Genomic DNA, 21949 nt, shown 5'->3' with positions numbered 1-21949 from the left:
ACAGGGTAGGTCCGCCACTCATTCCTAACACCCTAGTTAAAGAGATAAGCAATAAGGAAAAGCAGAGAGAGGTGATTTAACCAATGTGGTCATTGTGGGTGGAAAAGATAAGGGGCCATCATCACAAGTCCTTCTTTGACTGACAGGAGCTTTAGGTTTCAGTAGAGGAAGAGCTGAGGCAGGGAGCATAAGAGGTCGGCATAATTAAGCAGTCCTGGTCTAGCAGAGTCCGGTGATTACTGTCTCACTTCTGGTTCTGTAGAAGTTGTTATCATGGTTACCTCTTGTAGGGAACAATCTGGTTCTTAGGATCTGATTGTTCTTGCTCAAGGGTGTGATCTGCCATCATGGATAACGGCCCTCAGTTAGGAGCAGTCTGCCCTGCAGGCTGCTGGCCCAGTGGTTGTCGGCAGTTTCTAATTTTTGTCATACAGACGTTCATCCATCGGTCCTATTCTTTTTTTTTTTTTTTTTTTTTTTTTTTTTTCTGAGACAGGATTTCTCAGTGTACCTCTCCTGGAACTCACTCTGTAGACCAGGCTGGCCTCCAACTCACAGATATCCACCTGCCTCTGCCTCACAAGTGCTGGGATTAAAGGCGAGTGCCATCGGTCCTGTTCTTAAAATCCAAGGTGGCTAAGGAGTCAAATGCAAAACCAGAGGGGGAAACCACTAGTGAGACCAGGGCCTATGTTCTTCACTCCGTATAAGAAGGAATAAAATGTTCCTGCAAAAACATAAGGCTCCTTTACCCTCAAAAACAGATTATCAGCAGCCTCCCAGTCCTCAGGAACCACAGGGGCCTTGGAGTCAGGAGTCATTTGTCCTAACTCCTGCCTGGAAGTAAACCCTCACCTGGGAGCAGCTGTTCTCTGCTGAAGTCCAAGGATTTCATTGTTGTGATGACATATTTAACTCATTTTTCACTTGCCTAAAAGAGCTTTTTTAAATCAATATCATTTCACTTGTTGGAAATTACATAACCTAGCGTTTAAGTGCTAAGTTAGCTTTTCTCAGACTGAAACAGAAAAGAAAAAGGGGTATTCCCAAGTGTTGCCCGCGCTACCTAGCAGAGCCCCGCACCCCCTATTTTTACCTCAGGAAATGCTGGGTTCATCTTTGGGGTGCATTTCAAATATAGTTTGGAGATGAGCAGAGATAATGGAACAAGAGTGTTCTCTCGTGGGTTTCGTTTTATTCTCTATCACGAATATAGTCTCTTGTTCTCCTCTTGGCGACCTCTAAGCCAAAGACTTCTAGAACATTCTTCACCTGCTTTGTGCCTGCCTTTAAAAAAGAAAGGCCTGCTAGATAATAGCAAGCCATAATCTCATGGCTTCCTGCTGGTACTCCCCACTGCCCCTTGCCTCTCCCACTTTCAAATATGTTGTCACACATAAATATAACATCCAGAGCCCAAGGCCATTAACAGAAACCCCTACCCAGCCTGCCCCCAATTAAGGTGCCTGCCCCACCCCTCACTCCCAACCACTGAAGAACAGATTGCCTGTTACATCACTCAAGCCCGTTACTCCCCTTTCTCTCTGTGGCTTACAGCCCTTTCAGATGCTTTCTGCTTGTGGTTTAAACAGAGGCGAGACATATTTAGCATTTTAAGATTAATATTATATATGCTCCACTTTTACAAGGCTAGATACCCAGGGGACTGACGTTTAATAGATGCTAATGGAATTTAATTTTTATACACACTAGGTATGAACATTTATCTTCTAAATAAAGTAGTATGGAACCTTACGGAACACCAGGAAAATTTCAAAACAAATTATTTTTTTTTCATCTGGCAACCCCGAATCGAGTTCCTGAGCAGAAAAGCTGCTTTCTGATATTTAGACTTTAAAACCTGAATATAATTATCATTAATTACACTGAGAATGTCAGTGTTAACTTTGCATGTTCCATAGTTATTATCATTGCAAAATAGTTCTGAAATGGTATTTAAATAGAAACTTTCTCCGCAATCTACTTTCCCAGGGATTTTCATTTAAAGAAGAGTCACTGTTGCAAATACAACAAAGCCCAGTTAAATCAAGGAATCAATCAAATGAAAAGAGCCCACACCTCAGTGTATTAAATAACAACCAGCATTGGTTTTTAATTTTTCTTTAATGAAAAAACTCTAAGATGGATAAAGCATTATCCATCAAAAATACCTAGTAAAAAAGTAAAGGTACTTGACAAGGTGTGTGGGGTAAATTATCTTGGTGTTTTAAGGCTGTGAGCAGGATCATGAGAGACACTTGAAAGTGTGTGTGAGGGGTCCTGAAAGTCAAGGTTCAATTTCAAAATCTGGTATTAACCAGACACTATTAAGTATGTGCTAGGGTTTTCACTGCTGCGACAAAACACCATGACCGAAAAGCAAGTTGGGTAGGAAAGGGTTTATTTGGTTTACACTTCCAGACCATAGTCCATTATTATATGAATTCAGGGCAGGAACTCAAGCAGGGCTGGAACAAGGAGGCAGAAGCTGATGCAGAGGCCATGGAGGGGAGCTGCTTACTGACTTGCTTCCCATGACTTGCTCAGTCTTCTTTCTTATAGAAGCTAGGACCAGCAGCCCAGGGATGGCACTGCCCAGGGATGGCACTACCCACCATGGGCTGGGCCCTCCGCCATTGATCACTAATTGAGAAAATGCTTTACAGCTGGATCTCATGGAGGCATTTCCTCAATGGAGGCTCCTCCCTCTGATGATTCTAGCTGTGCCAGGTAGACAGTACCTGCCAGTACAGCATGATTTCCAAAATCCACAGGTCTACAGCTACACATCCCTTGGTGTGCCTGATCTTGGAAGCTGATCCAGGTTAGATGTGGTTGGTACTTGGATGGGAGAGCACATATTAAAAAACAAAAACAAAAACAAACAAACAAACAAAAAACCATACCAGTTAAGTTTCTATATGGTGAAATCTCTCCAGTTCCCACTAATGAAGAAAAGACTGTTTGGTTTTTGCTTTGGTGTCCTGTACTGTCTACTCTATAAACAATGATGAATAAATATGCTTTTGACAATAACCAGGTAAAAGTAGGTAGTGTTGTACAGGGCCAGGGGGGAGAGAAATGGGGTCTGTCACATGTGTGTGAACTTCAATAGGAGACCTGAGTTCCCTAGACTTCTACTTCCTCGGTGTGAATTTGGGTGCTGCAGTGGCTAAGGAATTGGCTTTTAGCTCCTGAAGGCCTCTAAACCTTAAAATCGGTTACTTCTCTGCATGTGTGCACATGGTGATTGCCTGTATGTGCATGTCTGAGGCCGTAAGTCAGCCTCTGAAAACTTCCCAGCTCACGATCAACCTTATTTTTATGAAAGGGTCTCAGTGAACCTGGACCTTCCCATTTCTGCTCTCAAGTATCCCTGGGATCTACCTGTCTCTGACTCCTCCCCTCCCCCCAGCACTGGCATTCCAGGCCCATGCCCATGCCCCTGCACCCAGCCTAACTCTTCTTAGTTAGGTACAGAAGGATCTAGACACAGGATAGGGACTCCCTGCAGCGAGTTACTCTGTTCATTGAGCCATCTTCTCGCCACCCCCTATCATTTGCCTTTTCATTCTGGACTAGGTGCCTCCAAGGGAAGTAGAGACAAGCACAGGGTGCAGAAGTTTTGCATGTGTGACTTCAGAAATAATAAAGTCTATCAAGAGTCTCTCTGTGGCAGCAGCAGAGGCATAGAATTCCCTCAGCTTCTCACAGAGACTCGAGCAAGCACGGGAAAAGTGTGCAAAAGAGGAAAGCGAGAAGTCAAAAGCCAGGAGATTTTATTTATGACTGATTAACAAATGATTAATTCATAAAAGCCATCCCCTCCTGAGAGAGATGCTTTATTTCCCAATTGGGCAGTGCCCTGAACATAAATAAGGGAGAATTCCTGCTGCCTATGGAGAAGGAGAGGCTTTCGACAAGACCGGCTTGTTCTTGTCTCTATCCTGATTTACCACATGACCTTGGGCAAGCCATTCATCTTCCTCCAATACAGTTTCCCTAATTGTAAAATGGAAATAAAAATACTCACTGGCTTGCTGAAGATTAACGAGACAAAATGAATGTCCTGAAGCTCCCTGAGGGGAAGAGGCTGTGTTTGAGAAGGTGAAGGACCATTAAGTAATGTTATTGGACTTTTCACACAACTTGGGAAAGAAAAACCATGGCAATAAGCTCAAAAGCTTTAAGCTTCCTTTTTAAAAAAACAAACATCAAAAATAAATAAGAGACTAAGCTTTTACAACTAGCCCAATGTTTTCTGCTTGTTACTCTAGGCGCAGTTGGGGATCTCGAAGTCCAGTAACTGGAAGCCTGGCCCTGAGTTTCCCTCTTCATAGTTCTCTACTCCCTGACTCTATAGTGAACAAATTCGGAGTGAATGTTTCAGAGATGTATCATCTTTTTCTGGAAGCTAGCGGATAGTGCTATTATGTACCACATATGTTTAGACATACATGGAGATGCCTGGCATACGATACCAACTTCCAAATGGTTATCTGCTGATCGCTTCTGTTCCCTTGCAGCAGAATTATTTTGAAACGACTGGAATATTCGCCTCTCGAAAAACACAAAAGTTTTCCTGACAAAGCACTGAGATGCGGAGGTATCCGTGAGGACATCACCTGTAATTTAAGGTGACTAGGAACCACAAAGCCCTCTTCCTTCCTCTGAACAAAACAAGTTTGGGACTTGGGCAACGCCTTAAAATTCCAGCACTTGGACACGAGGGGGCACTGTGAGCTTGCTTTGGCAAGGCACAGAAGGCTAGCTGAGATCTGTGTTAGATAGGGAGGGTCGGGTGCTACCCAGAGCATTGCACTGGACGAGGACCTTAATCCAGGCTCTGGAAAGGGCAACTCAGGTGATCTAGGGCTAGGGACAGACACAGCTCCACAACTACCCGCGTTGTCTTTCTCCTCTCCCCAAATATAAGGTCCTTTCTGGTAGCTCTTTTTCAATGTGAGATTCTTGGGTCCAGAAGCTTGGGAACAGAGACACCCAGCCACCCCCCACCCCACCCCCACCCCCACCCCCCGCAACTGTAGAAATATGGGAGCATTTTGGGTGCAACTATAACAGGTATTTTCCAGACCGTAAAAATATCATCTGATTCTCAGTGTGCATGTTCCAAGGGGGCTACGCTAATTTAGAGGAAGAGAAACACAGAAAATCCCTTCCCCACAACCTAAGGCCCTGAAGATAGGGAAATGACACTAAAACCACTAGTTCCCACTCATCAGTGTCATGGCAAGAGACAGTCACGGCCCCATGAGGACTCCAGGAAAAAAGGTATGGGTCTGGTCTTCAAGCACTAGCTCAAGAGTGAACCTGGCTCTTACTTCTGTGAAAAGGGAGGAAATTGTTGCCACCTGTAAGGCTTCCTAAGGTTTTATCTTTTCCCCAAAAGATCAGAGCCAGGGAAACGCTGTCCAGGAACTCGGGTCCCCCGACCCACACCTCCAAAGCTGGGACATTGGCACCAGGGGGAATCTCGGTTGATTTTGTTACTCTCATCTAGACAGAAAGTGCTAGATGCCCTAGCGTTCTTTTTAAAGCAAGCTGCATGGTGGTGTATCGATTAACACGCGATCCTGGGGCAGAGAAGGAAGAGTCTGCTGTGATCCCTGTCTCCGAGGCAGAAAACCTCAGGTGTCCCTGGGCATGCAGCCACCCCCCGGGGGGGGGCAGAATGATTGTGATGAGAGGTGGGGGAAAAAGCAGAAGGCAGGCGAGATCGAGGGGGTCTGACACAAGGCGGTGTGTGTGTGTGGCAGGATGGGAGGTGGGTGGGTTATGGAGACCAGGTAGGGATGCGCTGGCCAAGGAGAAAGTAACAACCCCATCCCAAACTTTCGCAGATCTGATGGTCCTGGAAGGGCAAGGCAACCAGGAGCAGCGGTGCCCCTCCCGATGCGCACCCAGCGTGACTAGCTGTAGAGAGGAGGGGCCGCGCGCCCATCAGGCTGGACGGTCCCCACGTTGCGCCCACCCTGCTGCCGAAACGCTGCTGCTCAGGGCACAGAGCGCGGGATCACAGAGGCAGACACACCGTGCGACTCGAGACTGGCAGCAGGCTCCTTGGAAGGGACATTCTACGTGCATTGAGAAGGGAAAAGGGACACTGGACTTAACAGCTTCGCTCAGCCCAATGAGGTGGCGGGGGGGTGGGGGACCTGCCCTTGGACGCGCCGGCGAGAGTCACTGTAGGCTTGGGAACTGAGCGAAGAGAAATCTAAGGGTTTAGAGAAGTCGGATTCAACAGAAATGTCGAAAGATATCAAAGGTAGCCACCGGAGTCAGGAAGCTTAATAACCGCCTGGTCACTGTGACCCCGGGAACGACAAGTGACTGACACGCGCGCAGACCAGGAGCTCGCCGGCATCCGCGGGTCTGCAGGCCGGAGCCATCTCCCCCGCGTGGGACGCGGGTGCAGACGCCCACGGCGGGGGCCAGAAAGCGACATGCAGCGGGCAGCCTCCGGACTGTCCGGGCTGGGGAAACTCCTGGGCGGCGCGGCGCGACGGTGACCCGCGCGGGTGCGAGGGGTGTGCCCGGCCCCGCCCGCGCGCCCCTCCCCGCGGAGGCCGCTCATCCAGGGGCGGCGCGGAGCCGAGCCGCTCGCCCAGCCGCCAGTGCCCGCGAGCGCCGCGCCTGCTCGGGGAATCCACTTCGCTGCTGCTAGACGCTTCTCGCTCCCGCTTGCTCTCTCCCAGGCTGCTTCCCATGGCTTTTGCTCTGCGGCCGGAGCCTAGCCACTAACCAAGAAACTTTTCCAGCTGTCTCTTCTCCCCACCCCCTTCCAGGAGAGGATTAAAAGTTCCAAGAACTGGTGCCGCCAGTGCCACTTGGGTACTCGCCGGCGAGTTCCGAGTCTCAGCCATGTGCACCAACATAGTTTACGAGTGGCTGAAAGCGTTACAGCTCCCGCAGTACGCCGAGTCCTTCGTGGATAATGGCTACGATGACCTGGAAGTGTGCAAGCAGATCGGAGACCCGGACCTGGACGCCATCGGGGTGCTGGCTCCCGCGCACCGCCGGCGCATCCTGGAGGCTGTGCGCCGGCTGCGGGAACAGGACGCGGCCGCCGCCGGCCTCTACTTCACGCTCGAGCCTCAGCCGGTGCCACCCGCACCGCAGGTGGACGCGGTGCCCCCAGGCCGCCGGGGGGAGCCATGTGGCGGCTCGGCCCAGGGTACTCGCGGGGACCCCCGTGGCCAGGCGAGCGCTCCCCGCAGCAGGGAGCTGGTGAGCTACCCCAAGCTGAAGCTGAAGATCATGATCCGGGATAAGCTGGTCCGCGATGGCATCCACCTGAGCAAGCCCCCGTACTCGCGCAAGGTAAGGAGGCGCTGCCGCCGGGGCGGCCCTGGGGGCGCGGCGGGAGGGGGACCAGGCCTGGCGCTTCTGCAGCGGCTCAGCAGATAGTCTAGGTGACAACTGAGAGGCCAGGGTGTTTGGGGTGTCTGGGACTCTTCTATTTTCTGCGTTATCTGTGTATTCTGTCCGTCCTGGCGTCACTAATAGCTGGTCAGTCAGATTCTGCCTCTAGACAACTCTGAGCCAGGCACACGGCACCCTGTTGTATGTGGGCTCAATGGTTAGGTCCTGGGCAAGGAATGGGTGCTTGCTTTTGGTGACCACTGGAAAATCCAAATGCCTCTAGCAGTGTTTGCATTTGAAGAATACCAAAAAGATGGGTTACGTCTGCTTTATTTTCAACCTTCTTTTTTCTTTTTCTTTACTTCCCCCCCCCCCCGAGTTTTGAGAAACTTCAAGAGGAATAGGTGGCTATTCCGAAGGAGAAGGGAAATTCAGGTCCTGCTGGTCTCAGTACCCTGCTACTGAAACGTGTATGATTAACCTGGGGGTAAGAGTTGGGGAATTAAAAACAAAGCAGGTGCCTATTCACATGAGACAGGTTCCTTTGGCTGAAGTATTCCGGGATGGTGGGGTACCGAACAAACGAGGTAACTGGACTTCAGAGTATGCTTTTGGGATCTGTGGTATAACAAGTTTGACTCATTGATCCAGACGAAAGGAAGGTAGATCCTTCTAGAAAGTCTATAGTGGATCTGTTTGGGAAAGGACAGAAGGAAGCAGCATTTCAGTTCCCAGAAAGGAATTCTTGCACGTGAGGCCAGGCTATAAGTTCTCACAGTTGCTCTGTGAGACACGCTGTCATGTGGAGTGTGTGTGAGTGGGGGTGGGGTGTTGAACAATTAAGTACCAGAAAGTGCATTTTCACACCAGAGTGCTGCCTCTAGCGCCAACTGGCTTGGTTTAGGTAATCCAGTTGGTTTGTGGCAGAGACGCTGAGAGCACAGGTTAATGCCTGGGTTTGCCTGGAACTCACAGGAAAATGAACATCTTAGCCTGGAAGGAAGGGCCTAGAGAAGCCCAGTTGAAAAGCCCTGGCAAGAAAGCGTAGCTGGCCAGGAGTGTTAACACTGCAGGAGGAAATGCCCTGGTCTAATTATCCTGTGGGCGGCACCAACCCTCGAGGTGCTCTGTAGCCTCAAGGGAAGGTAATAACGGCCTAATGGAGGCAAGCTCAAGGGTCAGCGATGCAAAAAGTAGGTACAGTAAAAGGAAATGAAGGTTTATTATTATCCACCTGTTATCTTGCAGGTAGGGGAGGCAATTGAGATCACCTGTCTGAGAACGTACATTGCTTTTGTAAGGATAGGTGGAGGAAGGTTTGTCTCAAACACGTGTGCCAGCCACCTGCTCTGACGGTACCATTGATGTGTGCTGGGATGAGGAATGGAGAGGCGCAATCACATGCATCACTGGCGGCTAGCCTTATAGGGTGTCCAGTGTGGTTAGAAGGACCATGGTCAGCAGACCATATACTCGGTCCAGGACTAAAGAAGCAGGAGCCCAGCTCCATGTTTGTTACTAATATCCCAGGAAGGAAAGTGAGGTTGCGCCGCCAAGAGCCAAGCGAGGACCAGTTGGATCTCCAGGACAGCTATCGTGAGATGTGGCTGAGAGGATGGGAGGCATGGGCTGGGGATGAGAGTGGATGGCATAAAGTAATGCGCTTTGGTTCCATTGTTATAAAGCACAAAACCAAAAAACAAACAAACAAACAAAAACAAGCCTAAACTTCCAATTTCCAAGCTGGAAAGCGTTAAAGGGACAGGTGCAATGTTTAAGCAGAGGCTCTGAGCTGTGAGTCCTGCTTACAGCAGTAAGTAACATGGCAAATGCATTTCCCTTTCTTTCTTCTGGCAAGATCTCTTTCTTGTAGCTTTGGAACTCACTGTAGAGCTGAGGCTGGTCTTGAACTCCAGATCCTCCTACCTCTGTCTCGAGTTCTGAGATCACAGGAGTGACCATCACACCTAATGACAGTATATTTTTGTAAGTCAGATTTGTATAAAAACAATCAGTTTTCAGGGGCCAGGCAGTGGTGATATATGCCTTTAATCCTAGCACTTGGGAGGCAGAGGCAGGCCGATTTCTGAGTTCTGAGTTCAAGGCCAGCCTGACTTTCAGAGTGAGTTCCAAGAAAGCCAGGGCTTTTGAAAAACCAATAATAATAATAATAATAATAATAATAAAAAAATAAAAATTAAAAATTCAACTTGCATTGTGATACTATTTACTTCCCATGTAAAGAATTACTTCTGTCAACTTTAATTAAGCTGTGTCATCTAAACTGTTCTCAAACTCATGACCCTCCTATCCCAGCTTCCCCAAGTGTTGGGATTATAGGCATGGACAGACATGCATCACTTCCAAATTTACTTTTACCTAAATATCTTTTAACAGTAATGCTTAATGATAAAACCCGTCTACTTTTACTTTCTATTTTGTTTTGTTTTGGTTTTTGTTGTTGTTGTCGTTTTGTTTTTCTAGACAGGCTTTCTTCTCTGTGTAGCCCTGACTATCCTGGAACTAGCTCTGTAGACAAGGTTGGCCTCCAATTTACAGAGATCTGCCTGTATCTGACTCCTGAGTGTTGGGAGTAGAGGCCTGAGCCACCACCGCCTGGCCATTTTTGTTTTCTGTATGTATTTACTTTTCCTTCTCTAACTGATAGAAGACTCAAATGGGGACAGTTAATGGTCTCATTACCTCTGTCAGGAAGCTCCTCCTGGGGACTGAAAGAATGGAGCTGGAAAACTTAATTGTAAGAAAGAAAAGCACATATAGACATAGGATTTAAAAATGTAATTGATGGATATAAAACTAAGCATACAATTATGAAGTAGCAAATCACATTGCTCCTTTGGAATTTGCTGTTGATAAATGATGGCCTCTTAAGTTCTAGAGTTTCAGTTGTGTGGGAGTTTGTTTTCTGATAACAGTTCTCTCTCCCACAGACAGTGCTGGGTCTTTTTCTTTAAAATGTGACCACATTCTAGTTCTGATTTTCATGATTTCCTTGGTTCTGTCACAGTCATGGTCAGAATGTGCACTGTTCATTGTACTGATTTGGAATTCAGCTTGGTAGAGCAGGCTCCCTCTCCCTGGCAGTCATTAGCATGGTCCATCCTTGGGATTTTGTACTGCAATGAGAACACTGTGTGGCTTGGAGGTGATCAAGCCCAGGATGGCTGCAGTGGGGATGGTGAGCCTCTTGCAGAGAAGTCTGAACTGAGTAATTTTTTTTCCAAGGAAAAAATTTGATGACCTGAAAGGGTTGTAAAATTTGCATCAGTAAAAAAGCCCAGGTTTCTAGATCAGTGAGCTTCAAGAGAAAAGAAAAAAAAGAAAAAAGAAAAAAGAAGAAGAAGAACAGCTTCTCCTGTGTTTTCTTCATTTGGAAAACCAAGAGCTTGGGAAGGCCAGGCTTCAAGCCAAGAGCACAGATGACCCCATGGCTGCTCTTTTTAGGTTTTTCCATGGCTACAATTTCTACTTCTGTAATGGGCCATACTTATATGCACATACATACAAACATAAATGTATATAATTTTCATATACTTTTTTGTGTGTATAACTTTTTATGACTGAGCTTCTCCACGCAATACCTTCTTTAGGCTCCAGCCTACTGTGGTTGGCAGGATGCAGGCAGGTATCCTGCCCTCAGAGATTGTGAGGTCTAGCGGGGAAGATCTAGATAGAATCTATAGTGGTGACCCCGTGTGGCGTTGCCTTGATGGGAAGCATAGGATACCATGAACAGTTGCATCCAACTTTTTTTTTTACAGGGAACTGGGAGAATGGGGCATGTTAGGAGGAAGTAGAATTCTGGAAGCCATTAGAAGCCATGATATTTCAATGCCTAGGATGGCCACAGTGGGGATGGTGAGGCAGAGAAGAGAAACTGTTCAAGAAGTCACATTGTGGCCAAGTAGGACATTAATGGGGTGCATTTATAAAGTCCTTGAAAATTTTAATTTGTTTATTGTCATCGCTCTGTGGGTGATATGCGTGTATAAGGGGATGTTGCATGTACTATGTGTGAAGATCAGAAGACACCTTTGTGGAGTTGATTCTCCTCTTCAGCTTTTATTTGGGTTTGAGTGTAGGTCATCAGGTTTGCCCAGTGACCTCTCACACCTGCTGGGCCATCTTCTGGACAGACTTCTGGAGTTCTTCCCTGGAAAATGTCTCCTTGCTTCTCTACCAGTGGGAGCTATTTGAAATGCTATAGCTTTATTTAATAATGCTATAGGAATGTTAACTGTCATTCACACATTAGTATAAATTAAATTAACGAGGCTCCACGGTAATAAGGCTATGAGGAGATAGCCCAAGATGAAGGAATTTGGAGAGATGAAGTTTCTTTGAAAGCTGCTCTGCGTGGAAGGCACAGAGCCTTAGAAAGGAAGAGATCCTGGCAAAGACATGCTGTGGCCTTTGGAATTTTGCCTGGGGTCTTGGCAGAAGCTAGCATGACAATAAATATTATTCCTCCCAAGAATCTCTTCTGCCTGTGTGACATTACCAGGACAGATTGGAAGCTGGCAAACTTCAGTTTCTCCAGTTCAACCAATATCCTCACTCTAGCTCCTTCTAGGCTTTTTTTGGTTTGGGTCCAGGTGGAACACTGGGGAGAAGAAATGGGAGGAAACAAGAGCTGATGTTCTCGACAGTTTGTGATCTGTAGAGTTTCCATGTAAGTGGACCCTCTGCTGTCCACCAACGTGTTTATTTGTCATATCCATCCATCCATCCTTCTTTGCATCCACCCATTCTTGTTTCCTTTAAGCTACCTGCATAGATGTTCATCTGTTGACCCACCCACCTGCCCATCTTATGTCCCGTTTAACCAATAGTGAGTGTCTATCATGGATTAGGCCCTAGGAGTTGGATTATAGCATGCTATGCAGACATGATCTTTGCTTGTAGCTGGACAGCCTAGCCTAGTACCTGACATATGGTAGTTGTAGCATATCAAAGGTCAATGTGATTTTTATAAACATTAGATGTCAGAGAAGTTTTCCCTTGTGTTTATTTTAGTGACAAAAAGGATCAATTGTGATGAAATGACATTTAAAAAAAAAGAATTTATCCCTTAAGAGTTGCTGAAGAAGGCTCAAGAATTAAAATTCTGGCCCTGTAGGACACTCAGAAAAAGACCTTTGCTGTGAGGGAGTCAGTGGGGTGCTCAGGGTGTTTGGTTTAAAGAGGTGCTCATTTTCAGAGTCCTCCTGGAGTAACAGCCAGGATCAGAATAAACTCCTTTGAACTATCAAGTGTGAGTAGGCATCATAAGCATGGCTTTTGTCTTTCTCCACTTATTAGCTACTCTGGAAGTAATGTGCTGAGAGCAGGGTTGCCGATGCTCTCCCAAACTTCACCAGCATATGGTTTCTGTGAGTTACATGGTTCTCAGAAGTTCCCCAGGTAAGAAAAGCACCATGCCTTCCTATCCCTCCCTCTGAAGACACTGTAGTGTAATGGTTATGGGCACAGGCTCAGACGAGATGCTAAATTTAAGTCCCATCTATATTCTGTGACTAAGCTAGGTCACCTTTGACAGCATCGCAGAAAAAGACAACCTGAGTGACTACCTCATAGGGTTGCTACATGGGTTAGATGAGTTCACACTCCTGAACTTAGGAGATCAAAATCATGTCAGTCTAGAGCTGTTTCAACAAGAACCACACACAGGCTGTTAGGCATTTAAATTTGTTCTCTACCATTTCTGGAGGCTACAAGTCCAAGATTAAGGAACTAGCAAGACCTTGCTTGAAAATCCTAAGGGCTTTTTGTATGATTCACCTAACAGGGTCTTGCCAAGGACTCCAAACAGCTTCCTTTTGTCTTTCCTGAACACCACAAGCACCACTGAATCCACAGACTCATATGGCCCAAGTGACTGAGTGGCTTAGCTGTAGCCTGGAGCGGTTGCAGTTCTTCTGTTGTTTGGGGACTTACTCCAAACTAGCAGCTTCTTGGGTTACATGCTAACAGGCCAGAGTAGCGCACTCAAGGAGGAATATGTTGCCTCTCAAGTGCAGAGAAGCACCTTGGACACTGTCCCTCTTTCTCAGTGTGGGAGGAAGAAAGCTGCTACAACTTACCCTCCACCTTGGAAGAGGTATTGCATTGCACACCACCCCAAACAACTGGACACCTGAAAATCCCCAAAGGTAGAAGCCTTCCAAATTTTTGTCAGATTTGTTCCTCACCTTCTCACCTGCAAAAGTATTACCAGGAGGACTGGAGTAATTGTTTCCTCTTGCTCACTTGCCCAAACCATCAATGTCTGGGACCAGTGTGAGGTATATAGATGGAGATGTGGCGTATGTGTGTGTATGTGTGTGTGTGTGTGTGTGTGTGTGTGTGTGTGTGTGTGTGTGTGTGTATGTGTGTGTGTGTGTGTGTGTGTGTGTGTATGTGTGTGTACATGCATGCATATATTTTTTGAGAAGGGATGTTCTGTAGCTCAAGACAGCCTAGAACTCAGAGAAAACCTGTCTGCTTCCATGTCTTCAGTGCTGGGATTATAGGCATGACCTGTCAAATCTGGCTAGAGATGATACACACATTTAAGGTCAGGCAGGGAGATGCACTGCTGGAGTTGCTAGCTGAAAGCAAAAGGCTTCTGGTGAGCTGTATTACCAGGCATTCTGGAGGAGCACTTGGCAGATACAGTCTGGCTTATGGTAAGTGCTTGGCTAGGTTATCCCCAGTTGCTCTTACATGGAGGCTTGCTCAGGTACCTCAGCTCCATATGCTATGCAACACACACACACACACACACACACACACACACACACACACACACAGCTATAAGCAGCTGAATGCAGAAGCACTGGATGTAGAATGGCCTCCTGGCACCAATGGTAGGGGGATTTGGTAATACCCATTTATTTGGTAATAAACCCATGGTAGACTTTTCATACAAATGATGTCTAATCAATTCTCTGCAATGAAAATTGTGATAATGAAAATTATTTCTTAAAAATATAGCTATTTTGGCTGGGTAGTGGTGGTGCATACCTTTAATTCCAGCACTTGGAAGGCAGAGGCAGGCAGATCTCTGTGAGTTTGAGGCCAGCCTGGTCTATAAAGCGATATCCAGGACAGGCACCAAAACTACACAGATAAACCCTGTCTCAAATAATAATAATAATAATAATAATAATAATAATAATAATAATAATAGAGCTATTTCAAAATTACATTGTGATCTTTAAACTATTTACTTATAAAATTTTAGTATTGCTGATATTTGAAGCATTTCTTGAACTTCACACATACAAAGATGTTTTTGGATGGTCTTCCATGATGTCAAGCTCTGATTCTTCTCAGGTAGATCTAATTTGGGATAAACATCTACTATAATTTAAACCCAATCAGGTAATTAAGAGGAGTGATGTAATTCTGTTGTAATGTATAGAGTGGTTTTTATGCTGTGTGGTATTTATAATCCTTTTTGTATTTTTACAACAATAAGAAACATGTTTGCCAACGTGGAAACTTGCCCAAAGAAATCTGTAACCTACAACAGTCAGGTCCACGGTATTTTCAAATAACGAAGCACCAGTACTGATCTCTGGCAATTATGGTGAAGGTGTCTGCGGCATACTGGGGAGGACTTAGGTAGACTGCGGGGGACATCCATTAACTGTGCTTCACTCGATAGGTTGCTCAGCATTCAGATGGTGTCACAGTATCCTTAGGGCTTGGCATTTGCTTCTCCTTATGTTCTTGCAAATTCCTTCCGGATGCTTCCAGGTCAAGTCTTAACAGTTTTCAACATGTTCCTTCGCTTGAGTGGGGAAAAACAACAGCAACACTAAAGCAGGTCCATAATCAAGGGTGCCCTGTGACAAAATGAGATTTGTGTCTGCTCTTGCGTGGTAAGGCATGCTATGAAGCGAATTTTTCTGCAGGTCAGTCACGTGAAGACTAGGGATGGCTCTTAAGATAGCCAAGTGCTGTTCTGGGGTACTTGGAAGAGCATTTCTGAGGTGGAAGATAATGCACTAGGAACTGTGGTGCTCATAGTTTCTTGAGCTCATAGCCTGGATAAAGTTCCAAGCAACATGTATTCCTTGGCTGGGGCAGACTTCTTATTACCACTTCTAGGATTGAGGTGAAATGGTTTTATCAGGCCTTTCCTATTTTTATGAAATAATGCTATTTGAATTGATTACTGACTTCAGCTTGGGGAGGAGAACTAGAAGAAGAAAAAAGACAATATTTGTTTTCAGTCGATATAAAAACTATTAAAGACGAATGACTGGCTTATGCCAAGAGGCATTAAGCATACAATTTGTCTTCCATAAAGACTAAGTGACAGCTAATAGTTTAAAGAGATCTCATTACCACTTCTAATTGAAATAAATGGTCCGAAGATCTCTAAAAATCTCGCTGTTAAATTTCCATAATGTTACAAATATAAACAAAATAAGATCTGCTTCATATGGAACAGGTTAAAAGGAGAAGAAAAATAATTGGTATATATTCTCTGCTAACCAAACTCATAATAAACAGATGAGACAAATTCTAAGATTTTTTCTTCTATGAACACAGTAAGACTAAAGATGTACCTACCTTGCCTGACATCAAGTACATCATTATTCAATATCTCATCTCTATTTGACAAATTATTTTAAGAGTCATGCAATAATTCACTATTATTATTTTATTCATTCTGTTTAAAACAATTAATTAAAATGAGATAATTTTAAAGTGTTCAAATTTAATGGAAACCTGTCATTTATTGAATAGAATTTTCACCTAGATATTTTTCCTTGCACTTAAAAATCTTTAAAAAAAAATGAACTCCAAGTGGTCACAGATGAATATTAGAATTGAGGTATCCCACGTGTGATTGTGTTGCTTTTACAAATCATGATGCCATTGTTATTTGGTTCAGATTGACTGCTTCTCTTGGGACTATATGATACTACAGTGCAGGTGTGGCATCCCAAGTTTACTCTATTAAAAGGACTCTTGGAGCCACTTCTGTGTGTGTGGGGTCAACCATGCAATTGGAAATGTCTGTGTTACCATCCATGTAGACCACAGCACTTACCAGCAACAGGCGCTAAGAGTTGTAAATCTAAAGTTTATGCTGTCCCTTGGAAGTTCAGCAGAACCGCCCAACCCCGCCCAAAAGAAATATCTCATCACTGATATTGTTGAGAATTGTTGATAGGGCTAGTGCTTTTCTGTGTAGGTATATATGTGGGGTGTGTGTGTGTGTGTGTGTGTGTGTGTGTGTGTGTGTGTGTGTGTGTGATGTAAACATACATGTTATGCCTATGAAAGCCAGAGGAGGCCATGAGTGTCCTAATCTACCTCTCTTGCTTTGCTCCTTTGAGACAGAGTCTCTTACTGAACCCAGAGCTAGGCTAGTGGCAAACACTTGCCAGTGATCCTCCTGTCTGTCCTCCCCACTGCTGGCCTTACAGGTGTGTGGGGCTGTGCTTGGCATTTTCTATGAGTGCTGGGGATATGAACTCGGGCCTTCTTGTTCAGCAAGTGCTATTACCCTCAGAGTCGCCTCTTGAGTTCCCATGGGGCATATGCTTAATAAGAAGTCATTTTGTTCTTAATGACTTCTATAGGTAGCAGTTGAGATACACTTTCCTGTTAGTGTAAAACACAAAACCCTGATGATTTTAGGCGAATTTTCTCTGTGTAAAACAATGCCTACATCCATCTCATAGACATGCAATATGAGCTCAATGATATATGTGAAGCTACTTTGTAAATATTAATGAGCTTTCCAGATTTAAGGTGTTCTTATTGACAGTGAAAATCATTAGGCTTATATCATTTTTTTTTTTAAATTGAAGAGTAGAGCTAGTGCACTGAAGAAATTTGGAGATGCATGAGGTGGATCAAGGGAAATTTTAAATAGCCTATATTGAAGTTTCTAGCATGACACTGTGTGAAAAAATTTTAAATTTCATGTTAAAAACCATATATGTGGAAAAACACCTGGTCTATATAGCTCCACAAAGCTGGGCCTATGTTAGCAAGTATCATTTTAAAACTGATTTTCCTCAGCATTGTGAAGATACAGTTGACAGACTTGAACACAGTGTACAGTGTGATATTTTTATATATGAGTTCGTTGTGAAATGACTCAGTCATTAGTTTACTCAGATATTTATCATGTTGTCTTTGTGCTAAAAACATTGGAGGTCTAATCTCCTGGCAATTATTACATGTACAAAACATTAATATGAACTCTAATCACTGTACTGCATAATGGATCTCCACAATTTATCCTAATTGGAGCATCATACCCTTTCACCAATACGTTCCCAATTACACCCCGCTTCAAAAGTGATTTTAATACTAAGTCGTATTCTGTCTCATCAGGTCTCACTCGGTTTCAGCATTCTCTCACTGGGCTGAAACCTACCCACATCGTTACTGGTTTTTATAATCTTTGTTATTTGAAAATGCCATTTTCCCACTCTCTAAGCTACATTTTCTTCAGTTACAGATTATACCCCTTTATGTTTGTGGTTTTCTTAAAATTACAGTTGTGTTTTTCCTACTCATGATACTTTTCCCTGCCTGTTCATTGCCCTCTGCTGTTTGTTTGGCCAATGCTTTCTATGTATTAAGGATGTTAATCATATTTTAATAGAGGGTGCAAAGATTTTTGCAAATATAAGAATGTGTTAGTTTAGAACTTTATGAATTTTTTAATGTCCGTAGACTTAAGTTTCTTATGTGTTATACTTTATCAGTAATTTTTAATCTATTTCTTCTAAGCTGGATGAATGCAGGTGGTAGATATTCAAGTAGAATGACGTTGGGATTTCATTTGTTATTTATTTGGAGAAGTGGTTTCATCTCACTGAACCTCATTTACAAAACGGCTATAATCTCATCCATTTCTTAAGCTTCTGTGATGAATGAATGAGATACTATGTGAGAAGGGCCTTATATAATACCTAGCATAGTTGTCATTCAAAACATCTGACTAATGTTTTGATATTATATATAACTTAATGATTGTAAATTATTCTTAATCTGAAGGTCATCTCTCCAGTTATTTATCTCTTTGCTATTCCGTTGTGAAAAGATCATCTGTTCATAGATAAAATTAATTTTAAAAAGTTAATAAAAACTCTAACAAACACAACCACTTGCTGGATATGATGTCCCGTGATGTAATCCAGCTCTTAGGAGGTTTACAAGGGGAGAATGTAAGTTCAAGTCCAGCCTGGGCTGCATAGTGAGTTCCAAGTTAGCCTCAGAAACATAACGAGATCCAGTAGCCAGCTAGAATCCAACTGCTTGGGCATTGGAAGCAGGAAGATCAGGAGTTCAAAGTCAGTCTCACTGTAAAGAGTGTTCTAGGCCATCCCTGGGTACGTGAGACCCAGTCTCAAACAAAACAAAATGAACAAATAAAAATCCCAGAGAAATAGCCCCCAAACTCAAACCAAACCAAACCAAACCAAAAATCAAGCCAAACAAACAAGAACTTTTTGAACCTGTTATAACTGTTAAAAATATTAACCTACTTGAATTTTTCTTTGCCTTTTATACTTTCCCTTACATGAGTAAGAAGAACCTATCTTGATTTTAGAGATTGTTTGTGTCCTTATAAACCCCTGTTCAAGTCTATTGCCAGTTAATATTCATATAAATATCTTTCTTTATTTCCTTTAAAAATTTAACCATCTAATTTGTCTGAATTTTATTTTGGTACATGATATTATATCATATGCTAATGCTGTTCATAATTATGTTAGACACATTATGTCCCCCCTATTTACTGAAATTAAATTTCTCATTTCTTTTTCTACTGTTATTGCATTGGGCTCAGTTTATAAAACAGGATTAAATAGTTATTGCAATCAGGCACCCTCATTCAATTCCAAATTTTAATGTAAAATTGTAAGGATTTTTGTTTTAACTCTTATTGTGCCATTGGCTCAAAGTTTAGGCCTTCATGGTGTTAAGAAAGCATCCTTCCTTTTCTAACTTTGGAATAGTTTTTTTCTTTATTAGGAATAGATATTAAATGTCATTAAACATATTTCAACAACTTAAAAATAGCCGAGTTCTTGGTTGTCAAGATGGCTCAGTGGGTCAAGAGTCATGTTGCCAAGAATGACAGCCCAAGTCTAATCCCCAGGATCCCCGTGGTGGAAGGATACAACTGATTCCTACATTTTGTCCCTTGATCCTTTTTGTGTGCCATGGTGAATGATTATGCACTTCAGGCTTGTGTGTGTGTGTGTGTGTGCGTGCACGCGCGCGCACACACACACACACACACGCCTAATAAATATGTAAAATTAAAAATAGTTAAAGGTTTTTCTTATTGAGCTCCATGTTGAGAGAGTATTGAACTAACAGACTTCCCAATATGGAAGCATTCTTACATAGCTTGTTGAGTAAGAATGAAATTGTCTTTTGAAGCAACCAGGGTATGAGATAAAGAATGAATAAGAATCTTGTTATCCAATCCTTACCACATTTTTTCCATTGTGTCTTTTATTTTGTGAGTAATGCTAGGCGTTCACCCTCAGTCATTTGATGTCTTCACCAGTCATTGTCATGATGTTGTTATATTTGGCCTTATGACAATATTTTTTTATAAAATAGTGATATCTGTTTAGGGGGTATAGGTGATAATGAACTGTTCTTGGCTTCCATAGCAGTCTTGATTTGAATCCCAAAGCAGAGACGCTGTGGGAGGCAGTAGATAGTTTTTCATAGCAAGGAAGGATTTTTTTTTTCCTTTTTGCTCTGTGTAGTTAAGGAAATTCCTCCCAGGCTCTGGAAAAGATCCTCCTTCATCCTCTCACTTGCCCACTCTGTCCTTCCCTCCCATGCTCCACCCTTTTCCTGTTTCCAGCCAACTCCCAGACCTTTCAGTGGAAGACACAGGCTGGAGGCTTCTTGCCAGATGCTATGTCAAACTGAAAACCCTTGTAAGAAAAATTGAAGTGGCATTCATTTTCATTTAAATATTTGGCTTTGCGTCGTAGTAACAGCTCAATGGGTAACAAAGGTAAAATTGGAAAACTCTACAAGGAATACTAATTTAACAAACCTCAATTTATATTTAAACTTTCACTGAAAGGTCAAGTAGATGTAGACTTTTTAAAAATTAAAAAAAAAAAAAAGTCAGCGAAGCAAGGATTAAAAATGGAGCTTAGGAATAGTGTGTTTGCGGAGAAGATGTGTAAATCAGGTGCTGAAGTCAGCTGAGTTTGCAAAAATGGATACACCCAACACTCCCCAAGCTAGCTATCAATCACGCAATAAAGATAGAGCCACTTTAAAGGACCCATGTATCAACGCAGAATGCAACCCCGCTGTATTATGAAGCACTCCTCCGGGAAGCTCTTGATTGACAAAAATAGTACTGCTTTAAGTAGTAGCAATATTTTCATGGCCAGAAAGTAATAAAGCTATAGATGAGCTCCGTGAAAAGAAAATATTTGACATAAACCCCCCCAGAGCAGTTCTTAGGATGTGCTTCCTACAGGATTAGGTTAAGGTGCCAAGTGGCTCCACCTAATGTGAAAGCTGATAATTTGATAAGTCGTTAATTACATCCAAGACCCCATCATCTGAAGGCATCTGAAGAGAGAATGGGATTAGTCGCCACCTGGGATGACAGATGCACTGTATCACTACTTGCTTAGGTTTGTGCACTAGGAAACAAGTCAGGAGATGCCTCCTGCATCCATTATACATTAGAATGGAGCCAGAGGGTATGCAAAGTAATTACTCTTGGAGACCTACTTCATTACAGAGAGGTGGTGGAGAGTTGCCGTTAGATTGGCTACGTTCACGCTCAGTTTTATTGCTGTGTCATTTTAAATCAGACTTTTTACTGCTGCTTTTGGCATAGCAATTTGGACCAGAGCAAGATCTCTGTTAATGGGGTCCTTGAATGGATATACTTACCCTAGCAATGTGCTGAATTGAATCGTCTATCTTCTGATCACTTATGAAAACATGGTGGCTATGACTCCCCTGAAGTGCTGGGCCATATGAGGCCTGCTTTCTGAGAAGTATACTCCCCAGGACTGGAGATGTAGCTCAGTTGGTAGAGTGCCTGTCTAGGTTTAACCCTCAGCTTCTTGTGGGTGGGTGGGGGTGCTTATAATCCAGTATTTGGGAGGTAGAGAACGGAGAATCAGGAGTTCACCATTATCCTTAGCTATGTAACAAGTTCAAGGCTAGCCTGGGCTACAAGAGACCCTGTCTCCAGAAATAAAACAAAACAACAATTATGATATTCTTAGTCACCCTAACAAAGCTGGGTTGGGAGCCATATGTTGAATTATATTAAAAAACGATTTTAGAAGGAAGGGAGGAGGCGATGGTGCTTTTCGTAAGCTGGTGTATTGAAAAGCAAGAGCTTGCCAGTTCACTGAAGGTGTTTTCACTGGGATTTCATTTTATTAATTGTGATAATTAGACTTAGTCTTCATTTGACCATATGTTAATCAGTTATGAACATGTTTGGTTTTCCTCCTCACATCTGGAGGGAAAGTCTTAGTTTGTGTTCCTTTCCTCTCTTGCCTCATGAATTTGG

The 21949-nt window shown here is 43.6% G+C and overlaps 1 protein-coding gene across 2 annotated transcripts in view; it reads left to right on the top strand.

Annotated features, from left to right (window-relative positions):
* Window positions 1-5803: 5803 nt before the first annotated feature.
* Samd5 (sterile alpha motif domain containing 5) overlaps window positions 5804-21949 on the top strand; it is a 405507-nt gene continuing 389361 nt past the window's right edge. The window contains exon 1 of one of the 2 annotated variants that reach the window (XM_028861640.2): window positions 5804-7341. In XM_028861640.2, the coding sequence (XP_028717473.1) occupies window positions 6883-7341 (459 nt within the window). In that variant the 5' untranslated portion in view covers window positions 5804-6882. The remainder of the gene's footprint in view (window positions 7342-21949) is intronic. The other variant, XM_028861645.2, reaches the window with a different exon arrangement.

Source organism: Peromyscus leucopus, chromosome 8a (assembly GCF_004664715.2).
Source record: "Peromyscus leucopus breed LL Stock chromosome 8a, UCI_PerLeu_2.1, whole genome shotgun sequence".
Lineage (NCBI taxonomy): Eukaryota > Metazoa > Chordata > Mammalia > Rodentia > Cricetidae > Peromyscus > Peromyscus leucopus.
Note: the sequence above shows the minus strand (reverse complement) of the source record. Positions and strands in the feature narration are given on the sequence as shown.